Genomic DNA, 22,394 nt, shown 5'->3' with positions numbered 1-22,394 from the left:
CCTGGTTCCACTATGTATCATCAACTCAATTGTGTTTATTAAACAAAACTTCCCTTGAAAACAATTGTTCATTCTGACTAACACCGATGACAGCAATACTGATTTTTCTCCCTCAGTGTATTGCCAACAAAAGATGTTAAGAGTTCCCCATTTTTTCCTCTTTTCTTCCCTAATTAGCAAAGTAACATTTGTTATCTTCCCATCCACCGGTATCATTCCAGAAACAGCAACATTTGCAAGATCACCATCATCACTGCTGCCAAGCTTTGAACTCTGTAGGATCTTTGGTCCTGAAAATATATCAATTACTGTCCCAAATGTATGTCCCATTCATTTCTACTATATTATCTATTTGAAGATATTAATGACAAAGTTCTTTTTTTCATTGTATAATTTGTTTCCAAAGATTTTCCTCAGAGGGTCAGCAAACCTTTTACTCAGACTTCCTATTGCCTGCCATTTGGATTTGGATTACCTCATTTGGATCCCCAAGGCAAAAATTGCTTGCTGAGAGAATCCTGAATCCTTGCATTGCTTGGCCTTCACATGACTTAACTTGCACATGAACCACACCCTTAGCTTCGCTGCTTGTCAAAACTGTTATACTTCCTCGGCATTCCTGACATCCAGAAATATTTTTTTAAACTATTTTTTAAATGAATATGAACTTGAAAAATAAATTCACCAAAAGGCACTTAAATGATTAAGAACATTGTTTTGAACATTAATGCAGCTTTATTCCTGGCAGCCTTCATATTTCCAATGAAATTCATGATGATTGCAGCAAATCCATATGTTTCTACATGGGTTTGCAAGTTTCAGAGCATACTGGCAATTCAGCTCTTCAGGACAGTTTGGGTGCACAATCCTTGATTTCATGAATTGCCTCACATTTCCCAAGATTTGTCCCTGCATTGAAGACAGATATAATACATTGGTTTCCTGTCTATGATATTTCTTTATTCTCTGTAATAATTTCTCAATTTAGAGAGTGGTAGCCTTTGTAGTCTTCTACTCTAATTGATAAAATTATATGCTCTTTTATAAATGCTATAAGGGCTTAACCCACTTACCCGATTTTTTCGGCGAGTTGCCGGCACCCGTGATAGTCGCAGCAAGTCGCCGAAAATTTCACGGGGTGATGCCTGTATGGTCGTGAGCAGTGGCCCAAAGAGTCGTAACTTTTTCTGCTCGCTGCTGGATTTCCAACATTTCGAAATTTTTTGGCGACCTGCTGCGGCTATGACGGGTGCCAGTAAGTCGCCGAAAAAGTTGCATAAGTGGGACAGGCCCTTTATGATCCTTAATCTTGGTATGGATTGACGCATTCATAATCCTTTTTTAAATTTCTAACCAGAGTATGTAATTACTGATAACTTTAAGTAGTTAATTGCGTGTATACCATTGTTGGTCTATCTGTGAATCTTATAATCAGTTTACTCAGCAACTTTAGCTATGCAGTCCTACTACAGACAACTGGCTTTTAGTTCAATCCACCTGAATGTGGCATTGCAGGTAATTAGGGTGGGGAAGGTGGTTCATGGCACGCTGGCCTTCATCAGTTTGGGAACTGAATAAAGAAGTTGGAATGTTACGCATGGAGTCTGAAGAAGTCCGAAACGTCACCGATTCCTTCTCTCTAGAAATGCTGCCTGTCCCGCTGAGTTACTCCAGCTTTTTGTGTCTACCTTGGAATGTTACGTTACAGTTCTACAAGACGTTGGTGATGCCGTATTTGGAGCATCGTGTTTAGTTTTGGCCACCCTACCACAGAAAAGATGACATTAAACTAGAAAGAGTGCAGAGAAAATTTATGAGGCTGTTGCCACAAGAGAGCCGAGCTTTAGGAAGAGGTTGGGCAAGTTAGGTCTTAGAGTTCAGGAGGATGAGGGATAGTCTTACCGAGGTGTATACAATCATGAGGGGAAATAGATAGGGCGATTGCATAGAACCTTTTTCCCAGGTGGGAGAATCAAAAACTGGAGGGCATAGGTTTACGATGGGGGGGAAATATTTAATATAAACTTGAGGGTGTTGGGTATATGGGTAGACAAAAGTGCTGGAGAAACTCAGCGGGTGCAGCAGCATCTATAGAGCGAAGGAAATAGACAACGTTTTGGGCCAAAACTCTTCTTCAGACTGATGTAGGGTGGGGGGGGGGGGGGGGAGAGAAGGAAGGAGAAAGGAAGAGGAGGAGCCAGAGAGCTGAGGGAGAGCTGAGAAGGGGAGGAGACAGCAAGGGCATCCGGAGATTGGAGAAGTCAATGCTTATGCCGCTAGGATGCAGACTGCCCAAGCGGAATAAGAGGTGCAGCTCCTCCAATTTCCGGTGGTGCTCACTCTGGCCATGGAGGAGGCCCAGGACAGAAAGATCGGATTCGGAATGGGAGGGGTAGTTGAAGTGCTGAGCCACAGGGAGATCAAGTTGGTTAAGGCGGACCGAGCGGAGTTGTTCGGCAAAACAATCGCCAAGCCTACTCTTGGTCTCACCGATGTAGATCAGCTGACATCTAGAGCAGCGGATGCAATAGATGAGGTTGGAGGAGATGCAGGTGAACCTCTGTCGCACCTGGAATGACTGCTTGGGTCCTTGAATGGAGTCAAGGGGGGAGGTAAAGCAACAAGTGTAGCGGTTGCAAGGGAAAGTGCCCGGGGAGGGGGTGGTGCGGAAGGGAAGAATTGACCAGGGAGTTACGGAGGGAGCGGTCTTTGCGGAAAGCTGACATGGGGGGGAGATGGGAAGATGTGGCGAGTGGTAGGGTCACATTGGAGGTGGTGAAAATGACGGAGGACTATTTGTTGTATGCGACGGCTAGTGGGGTGAAAGATGGAATTAGCGGGATAATGGAACTAGCTGCCAGCTGAAGTCATTGAGGCATGTACAGTAACAACATTTATAAGACATCTAGACTGGTGCAGGATTTGCGGGAAATAGGCCAAACGCAAGAAAGGTAAGGCATCTTGATCGACTTAGACAAGCATGACTGGAAGGCCTATTTTTCTGCCGTATAAGTATGAGTAGCATCCGTTTAAGCCATGTCTCTCTTGAGCTATATGCAAACTTTATTGTATGGTTATCTCCTTTCCAGAGGATACAGGAAAGTAAAGGGATTGTCAGGTTCGTATGATTTAAATTAATTTCCGAAATGGATAAGGCAATAAAACATCTGGGCCGGCACGGTGGCACTGCGGTAGAGTTGTCGCATTACTGCGCTTTCAGTGCCGGAGACCCGGGTTCGACCCGGAGGTGCTGTCTATACGGAGTTTGTATGTTCTCCCAGTGGCCGTGTGGGTTTTCTCCCACACTCCAAAGACGTACAGGAATGTACGTTAATTGGCTTGGTATAAATTTAAATTGACCCCAGTGTGTGTAGGATAGTGTGAGTGTGCGGGGAACGCTGATTGGTGCTGACTCGGTGGGCCGAAGGGCCTGTTTCCGCGCTGTATCTCTAAACTAAATTTAATCGTGTGCTGAATCTTGAGAGAAGTGGAATACCTGCAAAACCATACAATCTCAGTAAAGGCCTGCAGTTGTTGACTTAAATTTAAAGAGGCAACAGAGAGAAAAACGTGCCAAATTATTTGCTTGTATCTTGCTATAATAAAATATTTACCGGACATTATGGCTATTTTCTATATGCTTGAGAGATAATTCGCAGAAACATTCAAAATTACGATCAAACAGAAATATCTAATTGCGTAAAAGACTGAGCAGTGATCTTAAAGAGGTATTAAATCATGAGGGGAATAGATAGTGTGAATGCATGGAGTCTTTTAACCAGGGTAGAGGATTCAAGAGCTATAGGAAGAGCTTTAGCTATAGGAAAAGGTTACTATCTAAATGGCGTCAAGTTGGGAAAAGGGGAAGTACAACGGGATCTGGGGGTCCTTGTACATCAGTCTATGAAAGTAAGCATGCAGGTACAGCAGGCAGTAAACAAAGCGAATGGCATGTTGGCCTTTGTAACAAGAGGAATCGAATATAGGAGCAATGAGGTCCTTCTGCAGTTGTATAGAGCCCTAGTGAGACCACACCTGGAGTATTGTGTACAGTTTTGGTCCCCTAATTTGAGGAAGGACATTCTTGCTATTGAGGGAGTGCAGCGTAGGTTTACAAGGTTAATTCCCAGGATGGCGGGACTGTCATATGCCGAGAGAATGGAGCAGCTGGCCTTGTACACTCTGGAGTTTAGAAGGATGAGAGGGTATCTCATTGAAACATATAAGATTGTTAAGGGCTTGGACACACTAGAGGCAGCAAACATGTTCCCGATGTTGGGGAGTCCAGAACCAGGGGCCACAGTTTAAGAATAAGGAATAAGACATTTAGAACGGAGACGAGGAAACACTTTTTCTCACAGAGAGTGGTGAGTCTGTGGAATTCTCTGCCTCAGAGGACGGTGGAGGCAGGTTCTCTGGATGCTTTCAAGAGAGAGCTAGATAGGGCTCTTAAAAATCAGGGGATATGGGGAGAAGGCAGGAACGGGGTACTGATTGGGGATGATCAGCCATGATCACATTGAATGGCGGTGCTGGCTCGAAGGGCCAAATGGCCTACTCCTGCGCCTATTGTCTATTGACATAGATTACAATTGAGAGGGAAAAGATTTAATAGCTACATGAGGGGAAACATTTTCATTCAGAGGCTGGTGGGTATGCGGAATGACCAGTCAGAGAAAGTAGTTGAGGCAGATACTGTAACAGCACTTGGACAAGTACATGGATAGGAAAGGTTTAAAGGGATATGGGTCAAACGCAGGAAAATGGGACTAGCCTAGATGGGACATCTTAGTTGGCATGGACGTTGGGCTGAAGGGCCTGTTTCCGTGCTGTATACTTCTCTGACTCTATCTAGACAGTCTACTGTAATAACAACATCTATTAACATGCAGTCTGGGACTGATGCAGGCAATTTTCGCCTGAATGCTAATGTTTGCATGCTGAGCTTATAGTCAATCACAATAAATATTTTTTAAGTGCTTTCTGAGTTTTGACATTCCTGAAGGTGCACACATCTTTAATTGTTCATATGGTTCTGAGCACCTCCCCATCCATAAATACTTAACGTAAGCCAAGGCGACACAGAAGAATTGCATACCAAAGCAAAGACCTCCTACGTGGCATTATCCTGGTTCGTCGAATTTTTCAACCAATTGTTTCAAATGCCACTATTGCAGCAGGTAGAAAAGAAAAGGTATTTGAATTTGGTCAGGTGCACTGGTAGCCTTCCTGTCCTTGCCTTTAAAAGAGCAAAGCATCAGTAATTTGCCAACTGTCGTGTCTTGACGTAGCAGTGAATCAACAAACGGGGCAGCTTTCTATCTTTAATGTAGATAGATGTTTTGACACTGAGGGAATAAAGGGATACAGGGTTTTACAGGAAAGTGGGCGAGGTAAAAGATCATCATTAATCTCCCTGATTGGCACAACAGACTTTAAGGGCTTTAAGGGCTCAGTAACTAACTACGTCTAAATCTTATGTTCTTATGTTTATTTATTTTCTATTTTTAATTAATCCATCCCATTGCAGTATGTTGGCTTATCAGGGTTTTCCAAATTTTCTTGACCTTTTATGTTACTGAGATAACTAATCCTTGACAGACAGACTAGAAGGACAGAACACTATCCTGGCCTACAAAAATAACAAAGAGCTAATGTCCTTTAGAGCTAACAGAGAAAGGACTACAACATTCTGAGCATAATTCAAATATTGTGTCTCAGGAACACACTGAATGAAGGACAAGTGTGGATAATTAAACCAAGGTCTTCAAGTAAACTCTCCCAATGTGGATCTTATCAGCAGATTACGCCTGCAAAGGCTGTTTATACTTTATGTTGGGGAAGTTATTCTGGGATCATGTATTTGTTTTACAGGCTCAGATTATCTGAAGTTGCTGAAGTGTTTTAGATTAGTTTTTGGTTTAAGTTTAGTTTCTTTTTATTTATTTTTTGATTGGTTTTAACTTTGGATCGGATAGGCTACATGATAGGATAGACACTCAACTATCCATAAGGTTTGGATAGAATGGATGTGGAGAGGATGCTTCCACAAGTGGGAGAGTCCAGGACTAGAGGTCATAGCCTCAGAATTAAAGCACGTTCTTTTAGGAAGGAGATGAGAAGGAATTTTTTTGGTCAGTGTGGGGAATCTGTAGAATTCTACCATAGAAGGCTGTGGAGACCGTCAATGGATATTTTTAAGACGGAGATAGATAGATTCTTGATTAGTACGGGTGTCATGGGTTATGGGGAGAAGGCAGGAGAATGGGGTTAGGGGGAGCGATAGATCACCCATAATTGAATGGCGTGGGAGGCAAGGTGGGCCGAATGGCCTAATTATGCTCCCATTACATATGACCGAATATGTTTTAGAATTTAAGAGATATTCAGAAGCATTTAAAAACTGACAGCTTTGACAAAAATGGGAAACGGGCAAATGCCATCTCGCAAATTTGTCTGGAGTGGGTTGATCAGCGTGGTCGGTGCTCACCCATATTGCTGTTTGAGAGCTTGCCATTCAGCTGTTCCAAGATGATATGATGTGAGATTTCAGGATGACACTATTTGGTTCATCAAGTCTCCACTGAGTTACAGAGAATTCCCATCAGTTCCATTCCTCCACTTGTTCCTCTGCAACCTATTCTATCTCACATGTCTGTCAGCTCCTGATTCTCCTGCCATCGATCTAGATTAGGAGTGATTTACTGCCACCAATTTACTTACCAGCAAGCCCTTGGGTTGTGGGACAAAACAAAGCGTTCACGTAATCACAGCGAGAACATGCATCTAGTCAGGATCAAATCCGGGTCAGAGTGGCTGTGCTCTCTCCATCTATCAATGGTAATTGGCTACCAACATCCTTGTGGATATAGACATTAGTTTCACCTCAGAGATCACTTGAAATCCCTTGCACTCATCTTTGCTGATATTCTTACAGCACATGGACCTGTGTTATTGCTTTCTTATTCCCAAATCTTTCTTTCCTTCGTCTCTCCCATATATTTATGACAGCAACAGCAAAGGAAAAACTGCATCAACAAGTTATGTAGTTAACTGATAAAAGCTCTTCAACACACCCATGGGATTCAACACTGTTTCAACACCACACTTGTACACTAACATTTTGTTTTGGCTCTCCCACAGCACACATGCATAACTGACAACTTGGTTGAAGGAGGAGGATGTGTTCCTTGGAACTTTCAGCTCAGTGTTCTCAGGGTTCCCACCAGGGAGCAAGAAAAGCAACTGATTCATCAAATAAACTGTTTGCAATACAGTGACAAACAAAGATCTTTTATCTTTGACTTCAGCTAGTCTTAAACATACTAGTGCTGGAACAGATCATTTCACTTACCGGAAAACTCAAGATATTGGGAAGTTATTGAAGCAAATCACAGCAAGGAGAAAAGCTATTTTTGAAGAAGGCACAGTGTGGAATGCAGATGAATAATAATTTATAATAATTTTATTTATAGAGCACTTTAAAAACAATCATAGTTGCAACAAAGTGCTGTACATCACTAATCATTGACAAAAAAGTTAATACACACCAATAATAACAATTAAAAGATGGAGTAAGTAAAGATATTCAAAATAAAGAAATATTAAAAACACTAAAAACAGGAGCAAAGTCTCATGCATGGTGAAAAGCCAGGGAGTATAAATGTGTTTTAACACTGGCTTTGAAGATGGACAGTGAGGGGGCCTGTCTGACGTGCAACGGCAGAGCGTTCCAGAGTGCCGGAGCAGCAACAGAGAAGGCTCTATCCCCTCTGAGCTTCCGCTTAGACCTCGGTACCTCCAGGAGCAGCTGATCAGCTGACCTGAGGGACCGGGCAGGAGCGTATGGGTGGAGCAGCTCAGAGAGGTAAGGTGGGGCGAATGTGTAATTTAATGTTGCATCTTGGTGGAGCAGTAATTTGGGAAGGATCCGCATTACAAGCTATTTATCCATTGCACATTGAAACAAAATCAGCCAACGCATTTCTTTCTTAAAACATAAAGCAACACACATTGTTACTTCTCATACTCAAGATGAATATTCACAGAATGGCCATGTAATAATTGTACTGTAAAATGGAAAAGAGTGGCCCTCGAAGTCCATCACAAAATGCAAAAATAATTAAAAAAAACATCAGATTTTGTACCTCAGACATACCAGAAGATCACATTCCCTATTAAATAATATTACATCCATATCACCCATGTAGGAAAAGTATGTGCCAGGTACATGCAAATGAGACCAGCTTGGTCCAGAGGGCATGTTTCTGTGCCGTATTGGTCCATGCCTCCATTACAAATTAGACATTGCGACTCCTTGATTTGATCTCCCAGAAGGTTTATTACCTTTCATGACATGAAGGGCAACTTTTTATAGATATACTTTGCACCAATTCCAGTCCTTGTGTATAAATATTGTATTGTTTCATATTTTGACCTGTTTAACAAGTATACAGCACCACCAGATATTTCCTGTCATCCAAAGTGAAAAATGATGAGCGAGTATTCCACACATTCAGTAAATGTTAAAGGGTGAACTATGAGACCTGAGCAATACTGGTTTGAAGTAGCTGACTAATCAAGTATGAAAGATTGACATCTCTGGGATAGAGCATTCCCTTTACATAGAAACATAGAAAATAGGTGCAGGAGTAGGCCATTCGGCCCTTCGAGCCAGCACCGCCATTCATAGCTGATTGACCCCTATCATTAACCCGTGCCTACCTTCTCCCCATATCCCTTGACTCCACTAGCCCCTAGAACTCTACCTAACTCTCTCTTAAATCCATCCAGTGATTTGGCCTCCACTGCCCTCTGTGGCAGGGAATTCCACAAATTCACAACTCTCTGGGTGAAAACGTTTTTATTCACCTCAGTCTTAAATGACCTCCACATTATTCTAAGGCTGTGGCCCCTGGTTCTGGACTCGCCCAACATTGGGAACATTTTTCCTGCATCTAGCTTGTCCAGTCCTTTTATAATTTTATATGTTTCTATAAGATCCCCCCTCATCTTTCTAAATTCCAGTGAATACAAGCCTAGTTTTTTCAATCTTTCCTCATATGACAGTCCCGCCATCCCAAGGATCAATCTCGTGAACCTACGCTGCACTGCCTCAATCACAAGGATGTCCTTCCTCAAATTAGGAGACCAAAACTGCACGCAATACTCCAGATGTGGTCTTACCAGAGCTCTATACAACTGCAGAAGAACCTCTCTACTCCTATACTGAAATCCTCTTGTTATGAAGGCCAACATTCCATTAGCTTATTTCACTGCCTGCTGTACCTGTAAGCCAACTTTCAGTGACCGGTGTACAAGGACACCCAGGTCTCGCTGCACCTCCCCCTTACCTAATCTAACCCCATTGAGATAATAATCTGCCCCCTTGTTTTTGTCGCCAAAGTGGATAACCTCACATTTATCTATATTATACTGCATCTGCCACGCATCTGCCCACTAACTCAACCTGTCCAGGTCACCCTGCAACCTCCTAACATCCTCTTCACAGTTCACACTGCCACCCAGCTTTGGGTCATCCGCAAACTTGCTAGTGTTGCTCCTAATTCCCTCTTCCAAATCATTAATATATATGGTAAACATTTGCGGCCCCAACACCGAGCCTTGCGGCACTCCACTCGCCACTGCCTGCCATTCAGAAAAGGACCCATTCACTCCTACTCTTTGCTTCCGGTCTGCCAACCAATTAACTATCCATGTCAACACCCTACCCCCAATACCATGTGCTCTAATTTTAGTCACCAGTCTCCCGTGCGGGACCTTATCAAAGGCTTTCTGAAAGTCTAGATACACTACATTCACTGGCACCCCTTCATCCATTTTACTTGTCACATCCTCAAAAAATTCCAGTAGATTAGTCAAGCATGATTTCCCTTTCATAAATCCATGTTGACTTGGACCGATCCTTTTACTGCTATCCAAATGCCCCATTATTACCTACACTACATCCACTGGTACCCCTTCTGCCCCCTTGTTTTCATCTCATTGGAACTGGCCATTCGCCATTTCAGGTTTCAACGAGGACGATCTGCGTCATTTACCTTAGCTATTCTAAGCATTCCAAAATAACTATCAGCATTTCCTCGTGGTATAATGCCTGCAATTTCCCAGATATTTTAAAAAGCAAAACAGAAACAGGAAATAACAAATTGCTCGGATGTACATACACAAACCATAGTTTCTTTATGCCAGACTTAGTTCATTTTTAAAAATAAATAGTTGGGAAGGCCACTGTGGTTATTTTTGCTGCTTTTAAACTAACCTCCACATAACTATATGCTTCATTCAATCTGCCACATAAAATAATGTAGATTATAATGCCAACAAAAAGTAAATTAACAATCAAACCTGGAGTCATGATTTTTATTAGCAGTGAGATCATCTTTGTTGTGGTAGTTGTGCTTTCTTTTGAAATCCCCTCTCCTGCTGAACTCACTTACTCAGTGATGAGCAGCTCTCTTGCTACCTTAACCATGTGACCGCATGAGCACGTTGAGGCATCCTCACTGTTGTTCTCACTCATCTTATCAAAATAATTCAATACATCCTTAATATTGAAGGATAAGATAACCCATCAAGAGAATCAGAATCGTGCAAGAGTTGAGATATGTCCCTGGTTCATTCCCTTCTCTATAATAAGTGAGTTAGGTATTCCGAAAAATGCAAGGAATCATGGGATTTGTCATAGGTCACAAGCGAGAAAACTCTTGGCAACCGTGCCGTGGCATGGACATAGACCTGCGCCTTATCTGCTGCCAAGACCGAACCCGGGTCTCCGGCGCCACAATTGCTGCCGAACTGGCACTGGACCATCCCCGTCCCCTCCCGAGTGCCCCCCACCCCCACCCCGCCTGGGGGGTGGGGGCAGAGACATCAGGAGTCAAATGGGAGCGGCGCTCCCAGGCCCACAGCCAGCGCGGAGAAGCAGTGGGTTAACCTAGAGCCCTGCCTGGACTGACGGGACACCAGCCCAGAGACGTGGAGTCAGCGCTGCTTCTCCACTCTGGCTGTAAGCCTGGGCCATCATTCCCGTAAGTCCAGGCAGGGCTGTAGGTTAACCCGGCGGGACAGGCAGAGTTGAGCTGGATTTAGCGCCGCTTCTCTGCGCTGGCTGTAAGCCTGTGCCGTCATTCCACATAAGTCCAGGCAGGGCTGGTAGGTTAACCCGGCAAGACAGGCAGAGTTGAGTTGGATCCAGTGGCGGTTCGGCAGCGATTGCAGAGCTGGAGACCTAGGTTCGGGCCTGGCTGTGGATGAGGCGCAGGTCTGTGTCCATGCCACGGCACAGCTGCCGAGAGTATTTTTCAGCATCTTTCCCACCACCGAAGTCAGGCTAACTGGTCTGTAATTCCCCGTTTTCTCTACCGCTCCTTTCTTGAAAAGTGGGATAACATTAGCTATCCTCCAATCCAGAGGAGCTGATCCTGAATCTATTGAACATTGGAAAATGATCACCAATGCGTCCACTATTTCTAGAGCCGCCTCCCTGAGGACCCTGGGATGCAGACCATCAGGTCCAGGGGATTTATCATCCTTCAATCCCATTAGCCTACCCAATACTATTTCTCGCCTAATGAAAATTTCTTTCAGTTCCTCGACCCGCTTAGATCCTCTGTCCTCCAGTAAATCTGGGAGATTGTTTGTGTCTTCCTTAGTAAAGCAGATCCGAAGTACCTATTCAACTCTTCAGCCATTTCCTTGTTGACCATAATAATTTCACCCGTGTCTGCCTTCAAGGGACCCACATTTGACTTTGCTACTCTTTTTCCCTTAACATATCTAAAGAAGCTTTTACAGTCCTTCTTTACATTCCTGGCCAGCTTCCCTTCATACTTCATCTTTTCAGCCCGTATTGCCCATTTTGTTTCCTTCTGTTGTCCTATGAAAGTTTCCCAATCCTCTGGCTTCCGGCTACTCTTTCCTGTGTTATACATCTTTTCTTTTAGTTTTATTCTATCCCTAACTTCTCTTGTCAGCCACGGTTGCCTCCTACTCCCCTTAGAATCTTTCTTCCTTTTTGTAATGAAATGATCCTGCGTCTTCCGGATTATGCCAAGAAATTCCTGCCATTGCTGTTCCACCGTCATTCCTGCTAGGATCCCTTTCCAGTCTACCTTGGCCAGCTCCCCTCTCATGCCTTCATAGTCCCCTTTGTTCAACTGCATCACTGACACTTCCGATTTAACGTTCTCCTTCTCAAATTGCAGATTAAAACTAATCATATTATGATCACTACCTCCAAGGGGTTCCTTTACCTCGAGTTCTCTTATAATATCTGGTTCATTAGACAACACTAAATACAGAATTGCATTTTCTCTGGTCGGCTCCATTACAAGCTGCTCTAAGAATCCATCTCTGAGGCATTCTACAAACTCTCTTTCTTGGTGTCCTGAACCAACCTGATTTTCCCAGTCTACCTGCATACTGAAATCCCCCATCACCACAGTGGCAAAGCAGCACAACTAAAACTCGACAGAGACAAAAGACACAGATTTCATACCACAGGAGATGACTGAACTAACCAAAACTGACACCAAACCACACATTATGTTCTCAACTATAACAGTAGGATGTTTAAAAAACAAACAGAATTTACTTGCCCACAAGTCAGCCACAGAAATTCTAAAAGATATGAAACTCAAAGCCACTGATCTCTGGAATCTGGTGGCTAACCTCTAGTGGCCCTGCACTCCCTCTCTCTCTCAATCCCCTGCATTCCCTCTCTCTCCATTCTCCCCCCCCCCCAACCCAAGTCGCACCAGCTTCTCATTCTCACCTAGCAAATAGCTAACAATGGCCTGTTTACTTTCTCATCATTACTTTTTTGTATATCTTTCATTCCTTTGTTCTGTATCTCTCCACATCACCATCTATATCTCTCGTTTCCCTTTCCCCTGCCTCTCACTCTGAAAAAGGGTCTCGACCCGAAATGCCACCTATTCTTTTTCTCCAGAGATGCTGTCTGACCCACTGAATTATTCCAGCTTTTTGTTTCTATCTTTGGCTAACTTAGATTGCTCCACCTGTTGCTTTGCACCAATGGCAGGATGATCTCTGCTGTCAGAATTTTAAGGTAAGTGGAAACAAAAAAAAATTACCAATTCAATGTTTTCAGAGAAATATGTGCAATATTAAGGATCATTTAAACATCATGAATCCAGTGAATGTAATGTCCATCATCCTTTGCTTATAAAGATAATTTAAACTGTATAAAATACCTGAATAGTCAATTCTAAAAATAAAATAGTATTTTCCTGCTTTCTCATTCTCTCTTCTCACTCTATTCTTTCCCTCACATTACTTCTCATTCCATACCCACTTTGATTCTAATTCCCCTTGTTGACCCCCATTGTTTGCTCAGGTCTCAGGTACACTATAAGCCTTGTCCCTGATCAACGCCAATATATCAAATCACATTTCTGGCAATTTATGACACAAAGTGTACAAGAAAACATCTAATGATACAGGTCTCCTGATCCAATCGCAATGAGATTGAGCCTGGAATAAGGTCGAAGTTCTGTTTTATTAAGATGACCTCTGCAAGTTTCTAAAGAGATTGAGCTCTGCAGCTGATCTGCAGTTACATATGCAGATTTCTTTATTCATAGTTCTTCATTCAAATCACCAATAAACAAAACTCCAATAAAATCACATTTGCTTGATTTAACTATTGCAAGCACAGATGATAAATACTCCATTAACTCCTTCCCATTTTGCACTCACTGTAGTATTGTCTTGCTCAAGTGAATCATGCTATGAATGTCATTCCAAACTGTCAAGGCCCATTCTGCTATTAATCGTAACGAACATGAACTAACTCGCATTTCCTGAAGGAAACCTGTAGCAAGTCTCGTCGTAATTCATCAGGCCTAATGTACAGCGGAAACATTCTGAAAAATGTATGTGTCGCACCACCATGCGAAAGCAATTACAAAAACAATGCTACAAAGCGAGACGTGGCCAGTAACAGACCATCAATAAACTCTTCTGCATAATCTAGTTTTGTATAATAATTCAATCTAATCTGTTCTACAAATAAAAGAGACACTAAAATCAATTAAGAAAGTCCCAAAACATAATCAGTTTATTTTGAAGAGTCAATTGTGATTGAATGCCCCTTCAGAGATGAAGTGTCTCACTGTCACCAATTGCCAGTTCAAAACTGTTTTCCTCCATTAAAAAGAACTATTTATAACAGCACTGAAGCTTGTACCTGCTTTTTATTCCTCCCAGAGTTTTTGTGTTGTGCCACTGGAAGCTGCCTCTGCAACTGCAAGAAAAGTTTACCTCATCGCCTCAACAGGACGAACATGGATAAACATGAATCGGCCTCCCAGCAAATGCCTCATTTCATTTGACAATAAATATGTCAAATCGAATTAGGTTGTCTACTTCTAGTTGATCAGTAAGACTCACTTGTACAGTCATCACTCTAGCCCAATTAACAGAATGGGCCTCTTTTTGAACAGCATAATCATGAGAGTAAATTATACCATTCAATCGCCTATTAAAAAATATCCAGAATTTCTATTCTAGTTTTAATGCGGATTTACTGAATATGGGGCAACGATACAGAATCTTCCCTTGTGTGGCACTTCAGTCAGTCCGTCCCACTCTGAGACCATAATCCTGGTTGTGCGGGAATTGGAATAAGTCACAAAAGTGCATTGGACGGTGCTAAATGTTGGAGATGTTATACCCTGGAGCAAAATGAGGGGCTCATTCCAGGTAGAACCTTGCAACAATTGTATCCTTTAATAACTTGGAGCCCCAATTATACATTTTCCAGTACAACAGTTCCCATTGAATGAGAAGAGTTTATGATCAAGCACCATTGTGATATGTCACTTCATTTTAACTCTGCAAAACTCGGATAAACTCTATAAGGCGGCATAATCAACAGGGCGGCATGGTGGCGCAGCGGTAGAGTTGCTGCCTAACAGCAATTGCAGCGGCAGAGACCCGGGTTAGATCCAGACTACGGGTGCTGTCTGTACGGAGTTGGTACGTTCTCCCCGCGACCACGTGGGTTTTCTCTGCGATCTTCAGTTTCCTCCCACAATCCAAAGACGCACAGGTGTACAGGTTAATTGGCTTGGTGTATGTGTAAATTGTCCCTAGTGGTAGGATAGAGTTAATGTGCGGAGATCGCTGGTCGGTGCGGATAATAGACAATAGGTGCAGCTGTAGGCCATTTGGCCCTTCGAGCCAGCACCGCCATTCAATGTGATCATGGCTGATCATCCCCAATCAGTACCCCGTTCCAGCCTTCTCCCCATATCCCCTGACTCTGCTATCTTTAGGAGCCCTATCTAGCTCGCTGTTGAAAGTATCCAGAGAACTGGCCTCCACCGCCCTCTGAGGCAGAGAATTCCACAGAATAACAACTCTCTGTGCGTCTTAGCGGGCCAAAGGGCATGTTTCCGAGCTGAATCTCTAAACTAAACTAAACTTTGCAAAGCCAAGATAATAAATTGCATTCAGGTGCGACCATCAGGTTGAGATGTTGAATAAATGATGAGATTTGCATGATCAGACTGACTGTTAATGAGCTGAATACCTACAGCTGCTCCCAGTTTTATATTAATACGAACAAATTAATTATGCTAGCTTCCATTGCTGACACAAACTCCAGAGATCGGTGTTCTTACTTGAGTGAGTACAGCAGATTTGAATTTCTATTGTTTTAGAAATGAGCCTGTAAAGGCTAACATGTATTCATTAAGCACCAATAAAATATATGCGGCATCACTGGGTATCATTTAGACGGTGCATCTTCCCTGCAGGCAGCATTAAATAAATCACTTAATTATTGCCATCTCACACTCTCAGGCATATAGAATTGACAACCTCCAGCCACAAAAGTCGGATGATTTTAAAGGGCCTGTCCCACGGGCATCATTTGCGCATCATTTGCGCGACAGGCCAGTAGTGACTGTCACGCGAAAATCGTCTAGTAGTACGACACTCGCGCGCCAAATGCTCTTGAGGGCCCTGCTTCTTTTGAGAGTCTTTTGCGATGTCGTTCGTACTTAGTCCGATTTCCATGGCAAGGATTTTCCCAGTGAAAATCAAAGATACTATGGTGAAAAATGTTCAAAACTACGCACGTGGTCACGTGGTGCGGCGCTCAAATGGCGCGCCAACGCCATACGGGCGGCGCATGGTTGCGGGCGTTGACGTACGGTGACACATAATAAATGAGCATAGGCAATAGTCGTGCATCACCGTGCATAACCATGCGTCACCACGCGCTACACGTACGCCGCCAGTACGTCAGGGTACGCCATCAGTACGTCAGTGTGCACAAGGGACACGTCACGCAGGTGGCGCGCGAGGATTTTGAGCATCACAAAATCCTGGAGCGCCTCGCGTTACCGGGCGTCACTGCATATGCCACCACGCCTCACCATGCGCCATGCGTGTGTCATGATGCGCCAACCAATTTTTAGGGTGTCGCGTAAATGGCGCGCAAATGACGCCCAAGTGGGACAGGCCCTTTAGGCAACAATCTGATTTGGACTCAAATTTCCAAGATGTCAAATAAACAACACCAGTACACTACAAGCTTCAATTAAACATCCACTGCACACGTTTTCTGCAGTTTCATCGGTACTACCTATAAATCATCGACACCGACTGTGAAACACGTTTTGGAAGGGAGAAAAATCTCCCCAGAATTCTCAATTCAACATCCAGTAATGTTACTATTTAAAATGTAGTTTCACACTTGAAAAAAAATCTGTTCAGCATATCCATATATTGAAGCAAATAGCAAATACTTCTTCATTGGTTTTAACAATGAAATGCTTATGAGAAAGTTGGAGAAAAATCAAAATAATTATGTAAAAATGAACTCAGCTGTCAAACTGAACCAATTCAACAACAAAGCACCACTTTGTTTGTTTGGGGGGGATAATATCTATTTTAACTTTCATTATGTTCAAAATATTACTATGACTGGACAATGAGAAATTTAAACAAATAATTTTGCAATAATTCCTAAATTTCTTGAACTTGCAAAATGATTTACTGAATTCATCAAATGGACTTTAACCACATGAAACGCACAACAGAATAAATGCAGAGGTGTCCTGCTTGGACAGGTTTCTCGCAACAAGGCCAAGACAACATATAAAACTAATTTATGCAGTTGAAAACTGAACTTTTCTGCAGAATACAACTTATTCTAATTAAAATGGGGATGGGAGAATGCAAGATTAATCTTCATCATTTCAAAATTAAAAATTTTCAGTCACCATTGCTGTATAAGCAATATTGCTGTAACCGCTCGATGAAAAATGCTGTAACCGCTCGATGAATTACAACAGAAACGAGGAGCCATTTTTTCTCACAGAGAGTGGTGAGTCTGTGGAATTCTCTGCCTCAGAGGGCGGTGGAGTCAGGTTCTCTGGATGCTTTCAAGAGAGAGCTAAATAGGGCACTTAAAAATAGTGGAGTCAGGGGATATGGGGAGAAGGCAGGAACGGGGTACTGATTTGGGATGATCAGCCATGATCACATTGAATAGCGGTGCTGGCTCGAAGGGCCAAATGACCTCCTCCTGCACCTATTGCCTATTGTCTATTGAATTGTAGTTATTAAGCTGCAATCAACTGTTGAGGTTCAGATCACCCATGATTTGATATATTTGCAGATAAATGACCTATCCCTGTTCCTGTCAGATCTGGATTTCACTCTCTTCTACCTTGCAACTTCTGAAAGGCCTACTCTATAAGTATTAGCGAGGGCATTTTTGGAAACTTATGTCAAATGAAATTTAGTGTTCATTGATAATTGGCATTAATTAATCCAAATTGAAAATGAGTAATTCATTTTTACTGCCAATATCATGGAGCAGCTTTGAAAGGTGAATGCAAATTGTCATTACACATTATTCATGGAGAAATAACCATAAAGCTATCCAAAACTAATATACTGCAACTTAGCGAAGAAACAGTACCAAACTCTCCTTGGTCAATTTTAAGCTTAAACTTGCTTGCGAATAAAAAGATACACAAACTGAGTACTCACACTACATGAGCCAAATCTAGAGGTTTTTCTGGCAACTCGGGATAAATAGGATGAGGAGGCTCTCGACTTGGTACACATCCAAGGGATTTGCTAATTGCATGGCCCAACTTCTTTGCCGGTGATTTCTGTGAAAAACAAATCAAAGTTAATATAATCAATCCATACAATCCATTTAGTTGACCCTCAAACACCACTCAAACTAAAATGATAAATGTCAAGCAATAAGTGGAAATCCAAGTTATCTTACAAACTAATCTGGTAAATTATCTTCCAAAAGTTCCCAACACCAATCCAAAGAAAGGTTATCAGGGGTATTCAAATAAAATCTGGTAAACAAACACAATTCATGGACTTTTATTGTGTACTAGACTAAGTGGGACCCGTGAGGCCTGGTCCCCCAATGCAACCCATTCCCCAATGTAATATTCCACCATTCACCTGTTCCCCCAATGCAACCCGTCCCCCCAAGGCAATATTGCACCACTCACGCATAGCCCCCAACTGCGCTGGCATGGCTCATTCCCCTCATCCCCCAGCACTCCCTCCTCTACACCCCCCTCATCTTTCCCCTCTCCTCCTCCCCTCTCCAATCCCTCCCTCATCTCTCCTTTCCCCTATCCTTAGTCACTCCCTCCCTCCCTCCCTCCCTCCCTCCCTCCCTCCCTCCCTCCCTCCTCCTCCCTCCCTCCCTCCATAACTCCTCTCCCCTCCCTACCCCCTCCTATCCCCCACTCCTCCCCTCCCCTATCCCCCCCCCCACTATCCCCCACTGACCTCTCCCACTGCCCTCCTCTCCCTCTATTCCCCACTGCCTACCTTCCCTACTCTCACCCTCCTCTCCCTCTATCCCCCCCCTCCCCCACTCGCCTCACCTCCCCCACTTTCTCCCTCTCCTTCCCTACCCCTTCCTCTCCCTCAATCCTCCCCACCCTCCCACCTCACCTCCCCAGGATCATTCCCCTCTCCTCCTCCCCTCCCCTCCCCAATCCCTCCCTCACCTCTCCCTCCTTCTCCCCTACCCTCAATCACTCCCTCCCTACCTCCATCCATAAAAAGCAGCATCTGCAGATCCTTCTTCCACAGGTCAACATTCATTGTAAGCTGTGGTTTAGATCCCGTTGACTTGACGATTGGACCAGTTTGCCCGCTCAGCCCGTCCCCTCCCTGCCCGCCCGCTGCTCCCTCTCGGCCCGTCCCAGCCCTGCCCACCCGCCTGCCCGCTGTCGCCGGGCTGTGGGGGGGGGGGGGGGAATGGAGTCGGTGTTCGTCACGAGTTTCGATGAGCTGGTGGAGAAGATCTTCTCCGAGAAGGCCATGAGGGTGAGTTACAGCAACGGCAGCTGCGGAGGACCCGGGGGGAAGGGTTCGCCATTGCCGCAGAGGGCGGGTGGAGGAGAGGGGTGAATGAAGAGGGAGAGAGAGACGGGACCAGGGCCTCCACTGAACCACCTCCCCCCCCCCCCCCCACCCCTCCCGCGGCCGGTGGTGGGGGAGATGATAGACAAGTTACTGTGAGGAGGGGAGAGAGGAGTTTGTGAGTGAGGCGGGACAGGCCGCCGGTGGTGGGGCAGGAAGGGGCGTCGCCATCCCAGCCGTGGCATTGACTGACAGAAGAGACCAATCTACGTGGCGCTGACTGAGGGAATCTGCGCATGCGCGGTTTTTAAGGTTTTAAACCTCGATAACTTTTTCAATATACCACCGATCGGAACGAAACATGTTGCACTCGCAGCACAGAATGGCGAGTAACCTGGCAAAAAATCGTAGCGCTATTGCGTACCGTTTTTGCGCAAATAGAAAAATCCCACAAACCGGAAGAGCACAAGATCATAGATTTAGTTATGTATAGATTCAAGTCTTGCTCGAACAGCCTCTCTTGATTACCAGAAGTAGAACAATAGCACGAAAATAAAAAAGTAGCATGAATAATGACAACTCATCAATTACATTTAATGTAGGACAATAAGAAAAAGGTGCACCTCAAAAACTTTAAAACTTTTAAATAATTAAAAACATGACCACAAATACAAATAATAAGGATATGAAGTTTACCTTATTGTTAAGTATCATGTTTCTAGTTGTAAAGTCTCTACCTGACCTGATGTAGGCTCTGCTCAGACTGCAAGGGAACATCAAACAATTTTCATGATCCACTGTTGATCTCCACTTGGAGTCTATTGACAGATTCGTTAAAAAGTTGCACGGATGTACCAAATCCCAATCCTGTCACCACTTGAGTGGTTAATGCCTGCAGGTTATCACAGAACTGGCAGCATTCATTGGTATTGGTTTATTATTGTCATGTGTACCCAGATCCAATAAAAAGCTTCATTCTACATACTGTCCAGGCAAATCATACCATACACAAGTACAAAAGGTAGTTGTAAAGAGAAAGGAATCAGAGTGCAGAACGCATTGCAGAAGCCAGAGAGAAAAAGCTCATTTTAAAAATGCGAGGGTTGCAATGGGGTAGATTGGGAGTTCAGGACCACACTACAGCTTACGAGAGGTTGGTACAGTAATCTAATCACAGCAGGGAAGAAGCTGTTTCTGAATCTGGTGGTGCATGCTTTCAAGCTTTTGTATATTCTGTCCAATTGGAGAGGAGACAAGAGGAAATGACAGGGGTGTCAGTGGTCCTTGATAATGCTGGCTACTTTCCCAAGACAAGGTAGAAGAGGTGGAGTTGAATTGAGGTGAGGAGAGGCTGGTTTGCATGATGGACTTTTCTGCATCCACAACTCTCTGCAATGTCTTGCGATCTTGGGCAGAGCAATTGGCAATGCGTTGTGAAGCATCTGATAGGATGATTTACGAGTGAAGACTCAGACCTACAACTCAATGTTGAAATTTGTATCCATTGTGATATTGAATATTCCCAATATTGAAATTTGCATCCATTGAAACCATTCATGGCCTGTAACTCCAAGAAAACCATACATATGGACATTACTTGTTGTTAGGAAACAATTCATCACATTACGCGGCATTTGATGCTTCTTGGCATTACATTACGCAGTTAAGTTCAAGTTCAAATTTATTTGTCACATGCACCATAAGGTGCAGTGAAAGATAAAAATGTAATGTAAGTTAGCTTGTGGGAATCGTGCTGTATATGAAATACAACTCAACAATTCCTGATATGCGACATACATGCATGTATGCTTCTCTTCATCTTGTGATGTGTGAGGAATTAAGCCAGTTGTCCTTGGGAAGAATGATCAGTTTTGTATGAACAGAAGTGTTTCTGCAGTCCAAAAAAATTTTCCCAACTGAAATGTTACCTCTTTTTCTGTTTCGACAGATAATGCTATCGATCTGTTTTTATTATGCGATCTGGACTGTTTGATTTTCAGTGTCTTTGGTACGTGGGCCGCGTAACCGGGTGGGGGGGGGGGGTCTGGGGGGGCTGCAGGCCCCCCCCCCTTTTTTGGCTAGACATGTTTCAATATCTCCGGTTTTGGACGAGGCGCTGTGCTCTGAGCAACCTGGTCGTGGGTGTTGAGCCGGGGCGGAGGGAGGGATGGAAGCAGAAGCAGTGTCGGGGGCAGATACGGATGGGGAGCCGGGGCTGGCGAGTGTTTGACGGGCTGGCGAGTCCCTCGCTGCAGCTCCGGCCATGGAACAGCTTAGTGCAAGAGTCCCGGGCCATCGGAGGCGTCGGAAGCATTGCGCCGCTGCCGTGAGAGTCTGCACCGAATGCGCCCTGGAGACTGGCATGGACCATGCTGCGGCTCGGTGCATCCTGGTGGACAACCAGTGGCTGCTGGAAGTAGTTAGGCACTGGGTGAAGTGGTGGAAGATAGTGGCCTTCAAATGGGGTGGTTGGAGAAAGCATCCTGCTTGCTTGCTAGATTTTCACTTGATGTAACTGCAGGAAAAATGTTCCCGATGTTGGGGGTGTCCAGAACCAGTGGTCACAGTTTAAGAATAATGGGGTAGGCCATTTAGGACTGAGATGAGGACAAACATTCTTCACTTAGAGAGTTGTGAATCTGTGGAATTCTCTGCCACAGAAGGCAGTGGAGGCCAATTCACTGGATGTTTTCAAGTGAGTTAGATTCCGCTCTTGGGGCTGGCGAAATCAAGGGATATGGGGAAAAAACAGGAAAGGGGTACTGATTTTAGATGAACAGCCATGATCATATTGAATGGCAGTGCTGGCCCGAAGAGCTGAATGGCCTATTCCTGCACCTATTTTCTATGTTTCTATGCTTGAGTATATGGCAATAAAACTTGACCACTTTATTTTGAAGCATTCTTGCATGGTGGAGGTATAATGTAGTCATTGAGTGATACAGTGTGAAACAGGCCCTTCGGCCCAACTTGCCCACACCCGC

General features: G+C 43.9%; 1 protein-coding gene across 19 annotated transcripts in view; it reads right to left on the bottom strand.

Annotated features, from left to right (window-relative positions):
• Positions 1–22,394, bottom strand: part of dtnb (dystrobrevin beta) — a 448,064-nt gene that overhangs the window by 162,653 nt on the left and 263,017 nt on the right. For all 19 annotated transcript variants that reach the window (XM_033021441.1, XM_033021431.1, XM_033021442.1 and 16 more), the window contains one exon: positions 18,055–18,179. In XM_033021441.1, coding sequence (XP_032877332.1) covers positions 18,055–18,179 — 125 coding nt within the window. The remainder of the gene's footprint in view (positions 1–18,054; positions 18,180–22,394) is intronic.

This window comes from Amblyraja radiata, chromosome 5 (genome assembly GCF_010909765.2).
Source record: "Amblyraja radiata isolate CabotCenter1 chromosome 5, sAmbRad1.1.pri, whole genome shotgun sequence".
NCBI classification, from domain to species: domain Eukaryota; kingdom Metazoa; phylum Chordata; class Chondrichthyes; order Rajiformes; family Rajidae; genus Amblyraja; species Amblyraja radiata.
Note: the sequence above shows the minus strand (reverse complement) of the source record. Positions and strands in the feature narration are given on the sequence as shown.